The sequence below is a fragment of the Choloepus didactylus genome, chromosome 1 (assembly GCF_015220235.1).
Source record: "Choloepus didactylus isolate mChoDid1 chromosome 1, mChoDid1.pri, whole genome shotgun sequence".
NCBI lineage: Eukaryota > Metazoa > Chordata > Mammalia > Pilosa > Megalonychidae > Choloepus > Choloepus didactylus.
The window spans coordinates 205,812,749-205,831,510 of NC_051307.1; the positions used below are offsets into that span (position 1 = coordinate 205,812,749).

Genomic DNA, 18,762 nt, shown 5'->3' on the forward strand with positions numbered 1-18,762 from the left:
GTATGGCTTCTATCACTAAGCATAATGTTTTTGGGCTTTGGTTATGCTGTTGCATGTATAAGTAGTTCATTCCTTTTTAATGATGAATACCATTCCTATACGTATATACCAGTTGATTGATCCATTTTCCTGTTGATGGGCACCTGGGCTATTTCCAGGATTTGACTATTATCAATTAAGCTGCAATGAACATTCCTGTGCAAGGCTTTTTGTGGGCATGTTTTCATTTCCCTTGGATAAATACCTAGAAATAAAATTGCTGGATCATAGGGTGGATGTATGATTGTTAAACTGTCAAACAGTTTTCCAAAATGGTTATATAATTTTACACTCCTACCAGTAATATATGAGACATGTAGCTGCTCTACATCTTTGCCAACATGTAACATGGGATTGTCAGTCTTTTTCATTTTAGCTATTCTAATGGGTGCATAATAATTTCTCATTGTCATTTTAATTTACATTTCCCTGAAAACGAATGACATGGAGCACTTTTTCTTGAGCTTATTGGCCATTTGTATATTTTTTTTGTGAAGTGTCTGGTCAACAACTCTTTTGTTCATTTAAAAAAACTATTTTTTGTTTTTTAAATTTAAAAGATTTTTTGAGATTTAATTCACACAACATAAAATTCACCATTTTAAAGTGTACAATTCAGTAGTTTTTAGTATATTCACTATGTTGAGTAACTATCACCATGATCTAATTCCAGAACCTTTTGTTTCTCTTTTAATTATTGAGTTGTCGGAGTTCTTATTCTGGGGAGAAGTTTCTTGTCAGATATATATCTGTTGAGAATATTTTCTCTGTATCATGGTTTGTATCTTCCTTTTTCTTAAATGGAATCATTCTAAGAATAGAAGTTTGTAATTTTGATGACATTTAATTTATTAATTTTTTCCTTTATGGTTAGTGTATTTCTATGTCCTCTCAAAGAAATTTTTGCTTACCTCAAGATCTTGAGGCTCTTCTCCTTTTTTTCCCTAGAAGCCTTATAATTTTAACTTTTACATTAGATCTGTGATCCATGTTCAATTAGTTTTTGTATATGGTGTGAGATGGGAGCCAAGGTTTTTTGTTTTTGTTTATTCAATTTGAATATCCAGTTGTATCAGTGCCATTTGTTGAAAAAAATTTCCTTTCCCCATGGAATTTCTTTGTCACCCTTGTTGAAAATCATTTAATCATAAAAGTATGGCTCTATTTCTGGGCACTTTATTCTGCTCCAAAGCTCTATTTGACCATCTTTTCATCAATACTACACTGATTTGATTACTGTGGCTTTAAGATAACACTTGAAGGCAGAAAGAATAAGTCCTCTAAAATCATTCTTCTTTTTCAAGATTGTTTTGGCTCTTCTAGAACTTTTGCATTTTCAAATAAACTTTAGAATATGGAGATGATTTAAAAAAAATGAAACATATTCTAGCTATGAGTATTAAAGTAAGTCAAAATATAATGTAATTGCAAAAAATGAATTCTTTTAAGGATATAAATATATTTGATATCATTCAAATTACTAATGAGAAAAATTATAAAGGCTCTCTAAAGTCTAAACTAATTTAGACTATATTGTTATGAAAAATAAATTCATGCAAAAAACATTGCAAAATTCACCTATCTTCCAAAGGCTCAAAGGTATACTTACATATGTACATATATGAATAGTATATTGCACCCAACTCCTAATTAAGTGAAATTTGCTAAACTAAATGCTGAAAGTGATATAAACATGAGTTAAGATGATCTTTAATTTACCCTTATGGAGTTTACAATCCAGAAAATGTAAATAGAAACTAGAGGGGTTTGATTCTTATATGATTTTGAAATTCAAATAATTACTAGAAAGCTTATCATGTGAAAGAGAACCTTGCTACTCAAAGTGTGGACCTTGGTTCAGCAGCATCAGTAGCATCTAGGAGCCTGCTGGAAATGCAGACACTCAGGCCCTGGGCACCCAGAGACCTGATGAATCAGAACCACCATTCTGGAAAGCTCCTCAGGCAATGTGCAGGCACAGTAAAGTTTAAGAGGCACTGAATTGAGATTCCTAAATGAAATCTTTCAAATTTAACAAGGTAAACTCTTTGTCTGTATTAATTCTACCAAGTGACATCAGGGCTTGTAGGATTCAAGGAAAGGTAGGATCAGAATTTTGTCTCTGGGTTACAAGGCTTGATGTGCTCCAAATTAGAAATTTCAATCTATATGACCTTTTTTGTTTTTGTTTTGCAGTTCCACAAGAGAGAGGATAAGCAGTAAGAGGGAACAAGTGTGTTCAGATGAGGTTAAGCAATCACCTCCTCTGCTACTGTTTATACCTCTCCAATCATTCTGCCTTCTTTGCAGCTCCTCAGAGACATCTGGAACACTCCTGCTCAGACCCGTGCCCTTCTTGCCCCTTACCCAAAGGCCTGCAAAGCTGGCTCTCTTGCTTCCTCCAGATTATCTGCCAGGAAAACTTCCCTGACTACTCATATAAACAACCCTCAGCTCCCAGCCTTTCCTCACTCTCCTACTTTGCTTGCTCACCTTGCTTCATTTTTCTCCATAGTACTAATTTCTCTATATTTGTTCACTTGTTTATTTACTGTCTCCTACTTTATAATATAAACTCCAAGAGGACAGGAATTTTGTTTTCTTTACTGCTATATCCTAGTGCTAAAACAGTGGCAGCACACAGTGGGCACAGAAGCAATACTTGCAGAATGTATGAGTAAATTACATATCCTATTAGATGCTTTAAGTAAGATATATACATGCTATATATAAAAGTTGGCAAACTAAGGCCTGTGGGCCGCGAGATCTGTTTTTGTAAGGCCCTTGAGCTAAAAATGTTTTTTACATTTTTCAAAGGGCTGTTAAAAAAATAAAAATAAAACAAAACATGAAGAATATGCAACAGAGACCATATGGCCCACAGCCTAAAATGTTTACTCTATAGCCCTTTATGGAAAAAGTCTGTCAGTCTGCTATATGTGAATGTTTCTGAAATAAAAAATTTTTCAGAATGTAAGGTATGGTCAGCTGCTACAGTTTAACAAATTTGAAAAATATGACTCACTGTATTTGGTCTTTGTAAGTACAGAGCAGTTCTCAGAACACTTATCCAGAACCATCCGTGGACCAAAGAGGTTAGGACAGCACTCCAGTTTGATACAGGTTTGTCGGCAGAATTCAGTCACCCGATCAGCTGTTTTCACTATCTCAACGGTAGCCCGATAACTCTTTCCTTTATATCTGCCATTGGAAGACATCACATGCTAAGCTTATTGGGTTAGTGATTACTCAGAAAAAAAATCACTATATTAATAAAGCTGAAAAATGTTTTTGCTTTTTAGAATATTCTATGTCCTTTACAGTTTGAGGACTTTGAAAAACAATAAAGAGTTTATGCATGTTGTATTTAAATTTATAATGACAACTAAAAGCTAAGTTATTTACCCAAGAGAAGAAGTTAGCAAAAAAAAAAAAAAAAAAAAAGGATCCTGCTTTCTATTCTTAAGCTTAAGGTTTTGAAACAGTAAACTTCTACACTATTACTAAAAAAAAAGTGACTTTTCCTTACATGTTCCTTCACCCTAGGACACTGCTCCTCAAAGTGTGGTCCACAAACTAACGTACTCTTCCAACCCTTACCTGTCCATGACAAGATCAGGTCAGAAAGCAAGAGTGAATGTATAAACTTTTATGATAATTTGCAAAAGTACTTTTATATTGCTTGATTCTAATAATAAAAAATCGTGCTTGTATCTTATATATCTTTTAAATTTCAAATTTATGACAGTTTTTTTTCTAGTTCATTTTTTAGCCCATATTATAAAAGTATTGCCCATGACAGAACAGAAATGTAAAAAGAAAACAAATCTGGTCTTTCACCATAGATACTTGAAGAAGCACTGCCTTAGGGAACATAAGTATCCTAATATTATCCACAGAAGAACTGATACTGTAACCTGTTATTACAGATGAGTAAGAGTAAAAGGCAGCATAGCCCACTCACTTGGCTTTTAGGACTTCCCCACATCCATGCCATACAGAATCTTTGTCCAGCTGGAGTTCCCGAAGGACACGACTGGGTTTATAGGCTGCATTGATAAGTAAAGTGAGGACCTGTGCTCCATTTTACAAGCACAAATGTGGGTCGGGAAGGAAAAAAGAAGACTATTAGAACCAGAGCACTCTTGCTATCCCTTAGAATGTTAAGACCATTTAAGAGATTAATTCTAGTCATATTCATTAACAAACGTTAACAAAATAATAACACTGAAGACATAGCAGTTGTTCAAAGATGCAAATAAGACAGTTAACTTGAGTCCCCTCTGAAACATTCAAAATGTTATAGTCAGGAAGAAACAGGCACCATGAATTCAAATTACTCTAGCACATGCTTCCAAATCTTTTACCAGTCATGGTAAACACAGAAAATTTATTTGCTCAGGACACTGCAGACAGCTAAGCCTTCCTGTGGCTGGAGGAGTCTGGCCCAGAAGTTCCAGCTGCCCCCGACCCTGCCTTCCCACTCTGAAGTCTGAAGTGTTCCACATTAGCTCACATCTCTTACCTACAGCATAGTACATTGGCTGGGAAGCTCTGCAAGCCCAGCAGATATGCAGCTTTATCATAGTCCCTGAGTTAATGCCACATAGCTTCTTGGTCTTTGACTAATCTCACAGTTTACTCTTGCACAGCTGTCTGACAGAATACCTTTCTACACTGACAGAGATGAACTACCATATGAAGAACTGCTTAGGTGAACATCTTCTCAGAAGTAGAAATAATTACTTGCACAGTTCACTGTCCAATACATGAGAAAAGTAACTTTTGGGATAAAAACTGGAGTTGTCATGACTACAGCAAGCAGTAAGCCTATGAGACTGTTGGGAAATACCTAAATCTTTTGCTGTAAGTCAGAACCTTACCTCTCTGAGGACAAGAACACAGTTCCCAGGTCCTACACATTGAGGCAGCTCAGCAATTCTTCCTTTGTTAAGGTATGGCCCTGAGAAGCAACGATGGTTGAAGTATATCTTTGGACAGCAATATTTTCCATTAATTGTGACTGGGAAATGAAAAGAAACAAATAATCAGAACAGAATCATTCTCCATCCCATGTTTCCAAAGTTGGATTGCTGGGGAAAAACCAAGAATATAAACCAATCAGGTTAAGTTAGGAATTATGTATTTTTAAGTTTAACACATTGTCTGAGAGAGCTCTTGAAATACCTTACACTTAAAACAACTCTATCATAGAGCTTATCACTCCGTGATGAAATCAAACAATGTCCTGAATTGTATCCTGATTAACTCTTGGTTTAATGCCACATTGTTCCAGAGTACTACAAGTCCATCAACTAAAGGAAATGGAAGATTTATTTCAAGAATTCATGATGACTCCTGATGACAAATGATTTCTTCTTTACATCTTCAAAAACCAACTATTTGAAGCTCCAGCTAGACATCTCAAATGGCCACAGTATGCCATGCCCTTACCAAAAGTAGTCCCCAAATACCCAAGTCCCTACCTGAGATTCTATAAAGATGCACTCACTAAGTTTTATCCCTCAGAAACTTAAATCCACCAGTGTTCCTATGCCAGACAAGTCCTAAAACCCAGAGGCAAAAGCCTCTTTAAGAGCAACAATCAGATGCAGCCCCCTTCTCCACACTGTCAACATCCCCTTTCGATATGAACAAGTTAGGGTGCTCACTGCCTAGACACCCCTGAAGATGGAGAAGAGATTAAGTGAGAGAAAGGGGTAGCAACAAACAAGATAAGATTTAACAAAAGTCTATGAATACTGAAATTTTATATAAATATATATATATTTTTAGATGCTGGAGTGTTGGAATAGCTGGAAGGAGGTAAATGACATGGTGGAACTGTAACCTAAAACATCCTTTGAAATTTGCTCTATAGCTACTCGTTGAATTGTGCTTTGAAAGTCTTCACCTTTCTGTATATACCCTATATTGTATAATAAAGAAAGAACTGAAACCCATAACAGTTTTTGCAATTACCTATACAACTGCTTGTTGAGCTATACATCGAAAGATGACACCTTTCTGTATGTTATGTTTCACAATAATGGAAATAACTGAAGTTGTAAAACTGTGACCCATGACATTCTTTGAAATTTGCTAACTACTTGTTAAATCATACTTCGAAAGTTATCACTGTTATATATATATATGTTAAAGTTCACAATAAGCAAATGCATTTAAAAAAAGGGGGGGGAACCCAACTATTTGATAATCCATTCTGGAATATTTCTAGGAATTGATGGTGTATGGTATCTAGAACCACAGTTTGTCTCAAAACAATAAACTAATATGTTGTCAGCCCTCAATGTTGTGGGACATTTCCGATCTCTGGGATTCCTCAGAGGGCTGCAAGTATACTGTTATCACATATCTAAGTTTTTTTTAGTATTCTGAGGGTGTAAGTGAGCCTAGAGACCCCTCTCTTCGATTTTTTTTGAACATACATATATTTTTAAATTAGAGCAGTTATAGGCTTACAGAAAAATCATGCAGAAAGTACAGAGTTCCCATATATTCCCTCTCTTACACACAGTTTTTCCTATTATTAACATTTTGCATTACTGTGGTAGTTTGTTTACAATTGATGAAATAATATTACTACAATTATGCTATTAATTGTAGTCCACTATCTACATTAGGATTCATTCTTTGTGTTATACAATTCTATGAATTGTTGTTGTTTTGTGTAACTTACATATAACCTAAAATTTTCTTTTTCCCTTTTTGAATATACAATTTAGTGGTGTTAATTATATATTCAAAGTTGTACCTCTACGCCCATTATCCATTGCCAAAACTTTTCCATCAACCCAAGCAGAAACTCCATACCAATTAAACTTTTAACTCCCTCTTCCCCTCCCCCTCTTGGCCCCTGGTTACCTGTATTCTGGTTTCTGACTTCATAAGTATGCTTATTTTGCTTATTTCATTATAAGTCAGATCATATAGTATTTTTCCCTTTGTGCCTGCTCTATTTATTTGATTCAAATGTGATGTCCTCAAGGTTTGTCCATGTTGTAACATCAGAACTTCATTCCTTTTTAAGGCTAAATAATATTCCAATGTATGTATATACAACATTTTGTTTATCTATTCATCTGTTGATGGACATTTGGGTTGCTTCCAACTTTTGGCAATTGTGAATAATGCCACTATGAACATTGGTATACAAATATCTGTTCGATCCCAGCTTTCAAGAGGTGGGATTGCTGGGCCTTATGGTAATTCTATACTTTGTTAGGAACCGCCAAACTGTTTTCCATATGTTAAATCATTTTTAATTCTAGTTGTTCAACTCTTTTCTAGTTAGATGATTCTTTCTGATAAAGAAGACATACAAATAAGAATTGAGAATGACTGCTTTCTATCTGCCACTTAGGCAAATTGCAGTTTGTAACCAACACTTCCAAACATAGCTTTAAAAGGTTCTCCTCTTTACCATCTTTAACATGTTTCATAAACTTCTGCTCATTTTGGAAGTGGCTTCAACACTTGGTGATGTACATCTTATACCAATGTTCTTTAGAAAACTGAGCTCATCAGAGAACTCTATGCTATATTTTCTTCAAGTACCACATCCTTTTCCTTTCTCTGGAGCTGTGCTATACAATACAGTAGCAACTAGCCACATATGGATATTTAAATGCAAATGTAAATTATATAAAATTAAAAAGTCATTTTCTCAATTGCATTAGTCACATTTCAAGTGCTTCATAGCCATATGTGGCTAGTGGTTGCCATATTGGAGAGCGTAGAGGTAGAGCACTCCCATCAGTGCAGAGAGTTCTACCGCCAGCACTGCTCTAGAGGATCCTTTAAAGAAACAAAATCTGAAATTAGAGTTCTAGATACTGCTCAACCATCACAAACATTTGGCACATGTAAACCTCTTACTGGACACATATGGACCAACATTTTGCAGAATTTTTTTCAAAGATTCATAACAATTTCAGGGGAATTTTTATTGAAATTTAGCATACTATACACATAAGAAGGTTCACAAATCACTTGTGTACAACTAGGTGAATTTTTAAACTGAACATAGCCATGTTATTAGCACCCAATCAAGAAACAGAACCCTACCAGTGTCCAGAATCTCCCTTTCCCCATAAAAGTAAAACTGTAGATTAGTTTTGCCTGTTTTTGAACTTTCAATAAATGGCATCACAGTGTTTTAGTTTCTTGGCTGCCGAAGTAAATACCCTGCAATGGGTTGGCTTAAACAGTGGAAATTTATTGGCTCATGGTTTTGAGGCTAGGAGACATCCAAAATCAAGGCATCATCAAGGCAATGCTTTCTCCCAGAAGACTGCCGAGTTCTGGGGCTGGCTGCCAGCAACCTTTGGCTTTTCTGTCACATCACAGTGCATATGGTGGCCTCTCCTGGCTTCTCTGAGTTCCGTTGACTTCCAGCTACTCCCCATGGCTTTCTTTCTTTCTCTGTGGCCTTCTCCATAAGGCCTTCAGTAATAGGATTAACCCCTATTCTGATTCAGTTGGGCCACTCCTTAACCCATAGGAATGGATTAAGTTTAAGAACATGGCTTTCTGGGGTTCATAACTCCAAGCCACCACATACAGTATGCACTCTTGGGTGTCTGGCTTCTCTTGCTCAATACATTTGTGAGATTTATCCATGTTGATATGTTTCATTGTAGTTAGTTCATTTTCATTATTGTGCTCATTCCACTGCATGAATATGCTACAATTTCTTTATTCCTTCTACTGTTGATGAGCACACAGGTTATTTCCAGTTTTGCCTATTATGAATTGCACTGCTAGGAATATTCTATTGAGTACATGTCTTTTGGTAAATATATGTATACACTTCTGTTAGTGATAACCCTAGAGAGCAATTACTGGTCATGAGATATGCATATTTTCAGTTTTAATAAATATTGCCAAACAGTTTGTCCAAAATGGTTGTACCAACTTTATTCCAGAAGCATGAGTCATCACAACTTTTAATTAATAAAAATAAAATTAAGAGTAAGTCCATTATTCCCTATCAATCAAAGGATAAAATTATTTATGATCTTTCACCAAAGTATCCATTCAATGATGAACAGCCTAAGCCAAATATTAAGTTCTACATTGAGTGGATTTCTATTAAATCAGATCATTTTCATTCCTTATTGTATGCCACAGGGCAGCAAGTATGTGGTATCTCTGAAAAACACCTATGGCATCTGATCAGACAGGACTCGAATAACATGGAATGCTTTCCCTCCAAATGTCAGTAAGCTTAGAAGGCTGAGTGGATTAACATCCGATAAAGACATCCTCATTTCCCTGTTATTTTTTCTTAAGAATTTCCCAGGAGAACTTTCTTTGCTACTATTTTTCCCTACCTGACATACCTGTTGTCATTGGGACTGGGTTTCCAACTTTCCCCAACAGTTTTCTTTAAAGTCTTAGTGATAAAACTAGGGCTTTCTTCCCAGACCCTATGAGATATGTCCTCAGTTTCTGGTTCTCATTCTGGTATTATGCATCACCACCAGAAAACCACCTTGTGAGTCTGAACAGTGTCTGTGTACAGTGACACTCCCTGAATCTGTTAAAGCAGTGGTCTAGAACCCAACAATACAGCAGACACTCTGCCTCACCACTAACTTAACAATGTCAATTTTTCAATAAAGGTAAGTGTAGTAATCAGGGTTCTTCAGAGAATCAGAACTGACAGTATATATATATATATATATATATACACATACATACATACACATATAAATATTAAGAGATTTATTATAGGAATTGTCTCACGTGGCTGTGGGGACTAGCAAATCCAAATTTCGTAGGGCAGGCCAAAAGTTGGGAACTCCAATGAACGTGGTGATGAATTCTCCAGAAAAAGCTGTCTGAATTAAGGAGAGAAATTCTTCTTTCTGACCACTGAAATCCTCAGTTCTCACTTTATTAAGGGTTCCAGGTGATTGTTTGAGGAGACTTCTGTCATTGCTGAAGACACTGTTCTTTGTTGATTGTAGATGTTATCAGTGGTAGATGCAATTAACTTACTAATGATTTAAATCCATCTACAAAATACCCTCACAATAACAATCAGGTCAGTGCTTGCTTGACCAAACAACTGGACACCATAACCAAGACAAGCTGACACATGAAACTAACCATCACAATAAGTGTCACCACCTAGAACATAAAGAATTTTGCCTAAGAAAGTTGGGCTACTGAGAAACTCCATGTACCTGATGTTGGTGATGGCTAAGGATTAAATTCTACTCTTAAAAATCCCCTTATAATAAATGGTCATATAATCATACAAGAGAATACTATAAAACAATGAAAATGAATAAAACTATTTTGCTACATATGACAACATGGATGAATTTCACAAACATTGAGGAAAAGAAGCCACACACTAAAGAGTACATACTGTATGATTCCATTTATCCAAAGTTGTAAAGCAGACAAAACTAACCTAGGATGTTAGTAGTCACAGCAGTGATTACCTTTGGGAAGGATATAAGGACTGCCTCTGGGGTACTGGTAATGCTCTATTTTTTGATCCAGGTAAGGTGCTGGTTACACATTAGAAAAATTATTTGAGCTGTACACTTAAGATTTATACCCTTTTCTGCATGAATACTGTACTGCAACATAATATATATATATATATATATTTATTTATTTATTTATTTATTTTTAATTCTTTAATAGTAGTGGCAATTCAGCTATTCAGTGTAAACAATTCAGACACAAAAACATCTTTATTTTGATATAAAACAGAGAGAGCCTCTTCTGATGGATAAAGTCCAGTTAATCCAACTTAAAGAAAGGAGATGTGTGCACACTGTCTACTGTTACTAGTAACCTAAGTGCAGAATGTTTGCTCTTTGATTCAGAACGCAGTCACAGCACCAGCTTTTCCATTTGAACTCTGTAGTAGCTCCCATGGTGTGACACCCAGATCCCCCTCTCCAGGATTAAGGTACTTGTGCCCCGCCGCTGCTGGGAAGGTTGGCAGCTTATAGCTTTCAGCTTTAAGTCCTTATCCCAGAATTGCCTTTAGCTGGAGACCACCCACATCAGGAGAAAGTCACCCTGTTCAAGTTTCCATCCCCTATAAGGGGGGAGGGAGACAAGCAGCCCACTTCCATTGACTGGTCCATAAGGGAAAACAAAGGTGTGGCCTCCATACCTCTACTGGGAACTACTCTAAGGGACTATACCAGCCCCAAGGCTCCCTATGGGACTGGTAGAAACCTCTGTTGCAACTGTATTGCAGCTCAATTTCTCCTTCTGTCTAATTCTCTTTTCTTTACCTTCCCAGAAGGTATTCCCGAAAGCAATCCCATTGAAAGTCTTACATGCAAGTAGACCCAGACTCTGTGTCTGAGGGAACCTGACCTACGACAAAGCCCAAACCAAAAACCTTGGCTAAGGTCACATGGGAGAGAATATCTTCATTCAGAAGTTTCTGCTGGTTTTAGAATGGCAGGCAAAGCATCAAAAAAGGAGTCATACAGCTCTGTTTCTCTACATATAAATGGCATAATAAAATGGCACTGGGTGGAAAAGACAAAAGTGCAGGTCTTGGAATTGCAAAAGATTTGGGTTTCATTTCTGACCCTCCTACTCATAAACTGTGTGACCTCTCTGAACTTCAGCTTTTTCTTTTCTAGGTATTTAGTAAATACCATCTGGATGCCCAATCTACACCAAAATACATATAGCCTAGATACCAAGTATGCTGGTTTGAAACTGTTATATATCCCAAGAAAGGTCATGTTCTTTTAATCCAGTCTTGTGGATACGGACTTATTGTGGGTGGGACCTTTTGATTAGGTTGTTTCCACCCAACTGTAGGTGAGACATTTTGATTAAATTATTTCCATGGAGGTGTGAACCTGCCCATTCAGGGTGGGTCTTAATTAAATCACTGTAGTCCTTAAGAGAGCTGAGAGCCCACACAGACCCAGATGCTTGGAAATGCTGGGAGATGCAGATAGAAGGACATTTGGAGATGCTAAGCTAAGAGATGAAGCCCAGAGTAGGCCTTGGACAAGCTAAGAGAGGACACCCAGATGCTTAGAGAGAAATACCCTGGGAGAACAAGCAAGGATGCACAGAGGCTGAGAGAGAGAAGCTAAGAGAGACAGAGGCCCAGAGACATTTTGGAGAAGGCCATTTTGAAACCAGAACCCAGGGACAAAAAACAGCTGATGCCAGCCACATGCCTTCCCAGCTAACAGAGGTGTTCCAGATGCCATCAGCCTTTCCTCAGTGAAGGTATCCTCACGTTGATGCCTTAGTTTGGAACTTTTATGGCCTCAGAACTGTAAATTTGTAATCTCATAAATCCCCTTTATGAAAGCCAATCCATTTCTGGTATTTTGCATAATGCAGCTTTAGCAAACAGGAACACTAAGCATGACACAACCAGCATAGGGGTGTCAAGAGTAGTCCTGGGGAGAACCAATAGCCCATGGCTTGGGCCTTTAGCAAGGCTCCTTGTTTCATTTACCAGGTATTGCCTCTGGGACAATCTATTTTCCCAAGGCTTTTTTTTTTTTTTTAATTGTGAAACACACATATAGAGTATGTATATCATAAAAAAAGGTTTAAAAAAGAATCCACCCAGATTAAGAAAGAAGCACTACCTTGAAAGCCTCAGATTCTTTACCTAAACTCAATGATAACAGCTAGAGCCCTTGGCATGCAATAGGTGATCAGTGAAGAATAGCTACAATTATTATAACTGGGCAGAAATACGAGCCTGGAGACAATTATTAAGTTAAATATGACTTAGGCAGTTACAACACTTTAAAGTCACAATTAAAAGACACCCTACAGGAAGCCACATCCTATAAATCAAAAACACTGTTTATTTTTAGATATAGTCCATTATAAGAACCTAGGGGTCCTCCCTTTCCTGGAAGATTACATACACTTATACCTGAGTCTGTAGAGTTCAGCTCCTGATTCTTTAGGCCCTCATGGACAGTCCTAGAGGATGATATTCTGAGACAAGAAAACACAGCAAAATAGTGAGATAATCATTAAGTTCAGTAAAGTGTGAGAATTAGTTTCCTTCAAATCTAAGAAACAAACAAATGTGGCAGATTGCAAAATCTATAGTGGAAGGTACTTCCTTGTTCATATTTATTTTCCTTACCAGTGGTTGTTTTTAAAACTCTATGTACATGTTCTAATGAGCCAATGGACAGTCTGTAAATAGTGTTGATACTGTATGTTCAAATGACTTTCTTTTCATTTATGTGAACAACACATAATAGAATTTCTTCTGGAATTCTTAAACCACAAGTAAACTATTCATTTTTTCAATAGTCAATAGAATAGAAGCATTTCTTATATAGGCTCTGTTTTCTTCTTCCAACAGTTTCAAAATTAAAGACAAATTAAGTTACGAAAAAAACATAATAGTTAATGAAACAGGCTAATTTATCTTTTTAGAATGCTTTATGATTAAATCTTTAGATCAGTCCTGACAACTAAGTTGAGGAAAAATCCAAGGCCAGTTTTTGTCTTTGCTATCTAACTCTTCTAGCTGGTAGAGAACTCTATAGCTTCTCTCCACTTTTATTTTCAGTTTTATTACTCACATAGCAGCAAAAGTACCTACAAATCAAACAGAAACCAAAACGCGAAACTTTTAAAGGTACGCATATGCAAAGAAACCTTCGTGTTTTTCCAGTTTGGAGGCAAAAATAATTAATTGCTTCTCAAAAGCTCTGTATGAAGGTATGCTACGAAGGGTTTCTTGAGGAAGCCACACTCCTTTGTGTGTCTTGTCTTTCAGACTTGCTGTCTTCTACCTCAAGTTAAAAGGTTTTTTTTTTCTTTTACTATGACAAATCATATCCTGATTGACAGCTTTTGCTCTTCCTTAACAAATATCAGCATGAAGACCCTTATTTGCTCTCCTTTATTCAATACCTTGAGCCCCTAAAAGCTAAAGAAACTCAATTTGGGGAACATCCTGGGAATACATTTTACCCTCTGTATATAATTCCATTTTAGAAAATGCATATACTCTAAGAGGAAATATATAAACTATCAAAAGTTGAATTAAAGAATTATGCTTCCATCTGGGAAAATAACATGAGGAAATATATTCTTTGAAATAGTTGGGTTTTTTTTTTCTAGCTATTCTAACACTCAAATGTCAACTGTTTAAACATGCTATTACATTACTTACTGTTTTTCTGGTTGAACCACTGCAATTTTCCTCTGTTTATGTGCTGTAAGAAGAAAACAAAAATGTAACTGCCAAGAAAAATCAAAAGACAAAGGAAAGGTTATATATGTATTAAGCTTAAATTAGCATATTAAAAACCTGGTTCTGTATATATTTAATTAGCAAGTACTATAAATTAGTGCTTACGCTTCAGGATACCTAGACTAAAGCATATTTTTAGGGTAGGAGTCTTTATACAAAGAACAAAATAATATTTTCAAGGTTCCCTGGGTCAGTCAACTGTAATGAGTATTTATTAGGCAGGAAAAGATATTAAAAGGAAAAAAAAAGGATACCATGTTTATGGGAGTCTGGATGGTTTCCTTTTGTTTTTCTTTAAAGGAAGCAGAAGATGATATGCCCACTGAACTTGGTGCTCACTGTTAGAGGATTATTACAGTAGCACTGGGCTGGCAGGATGAGAATGGGTACAATCTAATCCCTCTCCCCCCAACTTGGGGAATCCGGAATACATGATACTGACAAGGTGTTCAAAGAACTAAGAATATGAAGTCAAGCTGAGAGAGAGATGTACACTGGTCACTCCTCACTCTCCTTTCTACTATAGAGGATCTCAAATCCCTTTGAAGCAAAAGTCCATTCCTTAATAGGGGGCAGTAAGGCCTGGCAAAGGCTTGGCTGGTGGGCACATTCTAGCTCCTGCTGCTGTCCAGGACACCTCTGCCCAGATGTTATCTCCAACAGCCCTCATTTAAGGGAATTACAGAGGCCACTGGCAAGACAAGACCAATTCCTGACCCCGGGAGTATACTCCTGCAGTGTCAGAAATGATGGACTTGACCCCCAAAAGCATTTTCACGGAGTTCTTCCAACTAGTGAGTCTGCTGATACCTTTATCTAGCTAGCATGGCTGTCTTAAACTTCTAAGTCCAGGGGCATTAGTAAGAGCTTCCAATAAAACAAGTATTATCTACTTTGCTGGTCAAGAGTGTGGTCCTCAGACTGGCAGCATCAGCATCATCTGGAAGCTTGTTAGAAATGCAGAATCTGAGGTCTCACCACAGACCTCCTAAATCAGAATCTCTATTTTAATAAGATGCCTAGGCAATTCATAAACTTACTAAAATTTGAGAAACCCTGGTATAGGGGGTATGTTTTAACCATTATGCTTTTTCAAATCTGACTCTCTATTTTTTCTTCAAGGACCCATGGGAAAATTAAATGCCTGCATTTTAGAGCCAGAATGGAATGCTCTACAAGTTAAAGTTAGAATTTGAAATATGATTAATTGATATTCACACTGAAAGCTAAACTATGGAAACCTGAGAACACAGTCCCAAAACAGCAATGGGAAATTGAGAATAGTTTATCAACTGGAAAATTTTTCTATCTAACTTATCATCTCTTAAATAACTGCTCAAAGAATACCTATTGTTTAAAAAAAAGGAAACCTATATTCTTCTGGCTTCAGTATCTATTATTGAAAATTTTAACAATTTTCCTTGAAAGATTTAAAAATACATTACATAGCAATGCAGGCTGAAAGGAATACAAATATAAAGAGTAAGACGAGATTTTCTCTCCCAGGCCTGGCCAAGAGAATCCGAAATGAGGGGACCTGGCAGCAGGTCATGATGAGAAGCAAGAGGGAAAGAAAGGAAACAGTGAAAAGCACTCTTCTGGGAGCTGGGACTTTGCAAAGGTAGGCAACTGTTTCCATGTAGCCCTCCCCACAGAAAGACCTCTTCTTCACTTATTTGTTCATCACAAAAAATCATTAGTCCCATAATTATTGTTCATCAAATGAGTGGCTAATTTTCTGGGCTTCTTTTAATATATGATACTAAAAGAAGAAATCAGACATATGGACACATTTTTAAGAGGTGTCGCTATTTTTTTAGAAATTATTGAATTAATGAACATGTGGCAACTTTAGAACACCTCTAGAAGAGTCATACCAAAAAAAAAAAAAAATGACAAAAGGGAAAAAAGAATGGGTCAAGAACAGTTAGCACAAGCATTGGCGGTGATTCCATGAAAAGAAATAACCAGGCAAAAGAAGTTCCCTTTGTTGTACAAAAGTTTTCCTTACTCTTATTGATGTGATAATGCATCTGTAATGCCCTCTTGTACAATGACTTTAAATACAGTAATTAGACATTCATTTTCATTATATTAGTACTCTTTTTGCATAATACTAGCTCAATGTATATTTTTAAGATTAGTATTTTAGAGTCTTTCCATGACCATAAGAATTGATAAAAAGTCCTTTCAGTTCTAACACTAACTGTTCCTACTCTTGCAACTCTCCAAATGCTTCTTGCTGGATTAGTCTACATCAAATGCAAAAATATTAACAATATTCAAAATATATTTATATACAACAGGCAAAGATTTAGTTTAAGTACTTTCTGCTCTCTGAAACATTCTCTCCTCTAATTTTTTACCATGAAGTTCAGTTTAATTATTTCCATATAACATAAGTTTCAGAAATTTACTTATTCTTTTTATTTGTTCATTCATTCTAGTATTTATTAAGAATCATCAAACAGAGGACTCACACTTCCCAATTTCAAATTGTACTATAAAGCTTCAGTAAACAAAACTATATGTGTGGTACTGACATGAAGATAGACAACTAGAGCAAGGGAGCAGAATTGAAAATCTAGAAATAGACCCATGCATCTATGGCCAATTGATTTTTGACAAGGATGCTAAGCACATGCAATTGGGAAAGAATAGTCTCTTCAACAAATAGTGCTGGGAAAATTGGATATCCACATGCAAAAGAATGAAGTTAGCCCCCTACCTTATACCATATGCAAAAATCAACTCAAAATGGATCAAGGACCTAAATATAAGAGCTAAACTACAAAACTCTTAAAAGATACCATAGGGGCAAATCTTCATGACCTGGAATTCAGTAATGAACAAGAGCATAAGCAACAACAACAAAAAACAATAATAAATTTGACTTCATCAAAATTTAAAACTTTTATGCATCAAAGGAAATTATAAAGAACGTGAGAACACAATCTGCAGAATAGGAGAAAACAGCTGCAAACCATACACAGGATAAGGGCTTAATATCCAGAATATATAAAGAACTTTTACAATGCAACAACAAAAAGACAATTAAAAAATTGGCAAAGGACTTGAACAGACATTTCTCCAAAGAAGAAATACAAATGGCCAATAAGCCCATGAAAATGTGCTCCACATCACTAGCCATTTGGGAAATGCAAATGAAAACCACAACTGAGATGCATGTCACACCTAAAGGATGGCTATTATTAAAAACAAAAAGAAAAAACAAATGTTGGAGAGGATGTGGAGAAACTGGAACTTGAATACATCGTTGACGGGAATGTAAAATGATGAAGCCACTGTGGAAAACAGTTTGGCAATCCTTCAAAAAAGTTAATACGGAATTATCATATGACCCAACAATTCCACTTCCACGTATATATCCAAAAAAAGTGAAAACATGGTCTCAAACAGATACTTGTATACCAATGTTCATAGCAGCATTGTTCACAACAGCCAAAAGGGGGAATCTACCTAAGTGCCCACCAACAAATGAATGGATAAACAAAATGTAGAACATACACACAATAGAATATTATTCAGCCATAAGAAAGAATGAAATTCTGAGACCTGCTACAACATGGAAGAAATTTGAAAACATTATGCTAAGTGAAATAAGTAAGGCACATAAGGACAGATATTGTATAATATCACTTATAGGAGGTGACTAGAAATAGCAAATTTGCAGAGATAGAAAGTAGACTAGAGGTTACTAAGGGAAGGAGGAAGAGGTAAAAGAGTATTTGGGAAAAAAATATGGCATACGTTCAAGAAGAGACCAATGGAATACCATGGGGAGATGAGAGACAGCACCACTGTGTACAATAAATGTGGGACCACAAATCAATGGGGAAAGGACAGACGGTCTAATAGATGGCATTGGGAAAAGTGGTTCACCACATGGAGAAAAATAAAACCAATTTCTGCTAATACCAACCAAAGGTAGATTTTAAAGGAATTAAAGTCCTAAATGTAAATGGTAAAACTATAAATTTAGCAGTAAAGAATGCAGAATATTTTTGTGATCTGGGGCAAAAAAAATATTTTTAAATATAACCCTGAAAGAATACTTTGAGGGGAGGGGGAAGGAACTCACTTTGTATCAGGATTTGTGCTATGCCCTAATTTATAATGGAAACTCAAAATCTTGGAATTACTTATATTGAACAACTAGGAAAATAAACTTTCATTTCCAACAAGCAAAATTTCTGCTGGCTTCTTTTCATTGCATACTCTAACACCATCTGCTGTAGGGTAGACACAATGAACTCTGCAATAAAAATTATAAGCATACAGTATAGACAAAAAAGTTGTGGCAGTTACAAAAAAATGTTACGAATTCTTTGATACCCATCTACCCCCATTAAAAGGTGAGGTCTATGACCCTTCCCTTTGAATCTGAGCAGCCTTATGAAAGTTTTGAGCAACAGAATATACTGGAAGTAATG

General features: G+C 36.1%; 1 protein-coding gene across 1 annotated transcript in view; it reads right to left on the bottom strand.

Annotated features, from left to right (window-relative positions):
• SFMBT1 (Scm like with four mbt domains 1) overlaps nt 1-18,762 on the bottom strand; it is a 176,160-nt gene that overhangs the window by 8,941 nt on the left and 148,457 nt on the right. The window contains exons 13-17 of the mRNA XM_037798237.1: nt 14,228-14,270; nt 12,965-13,029; nt 4,923-5,062; nt 4,004-4,113; nt 3,065-3,240 (exon numbers count right to left, since the gene is read on the bottom strand). Coding sequence (XP_037654165.1) covers nt 3,065-3,240; nt 4,004-4,113; nt 4,923-5,062; nt 12,965-13,029; nt 14,228-14,270 — 534 coding nt within the window. The remainder of the gene's footprint in view (nt 1-3,064; nt 3,241-4,003; nt 4,114-4,922; nt 5,063-12,964; nt 13,030-14,227; nt 14,271-18,762) is intronic.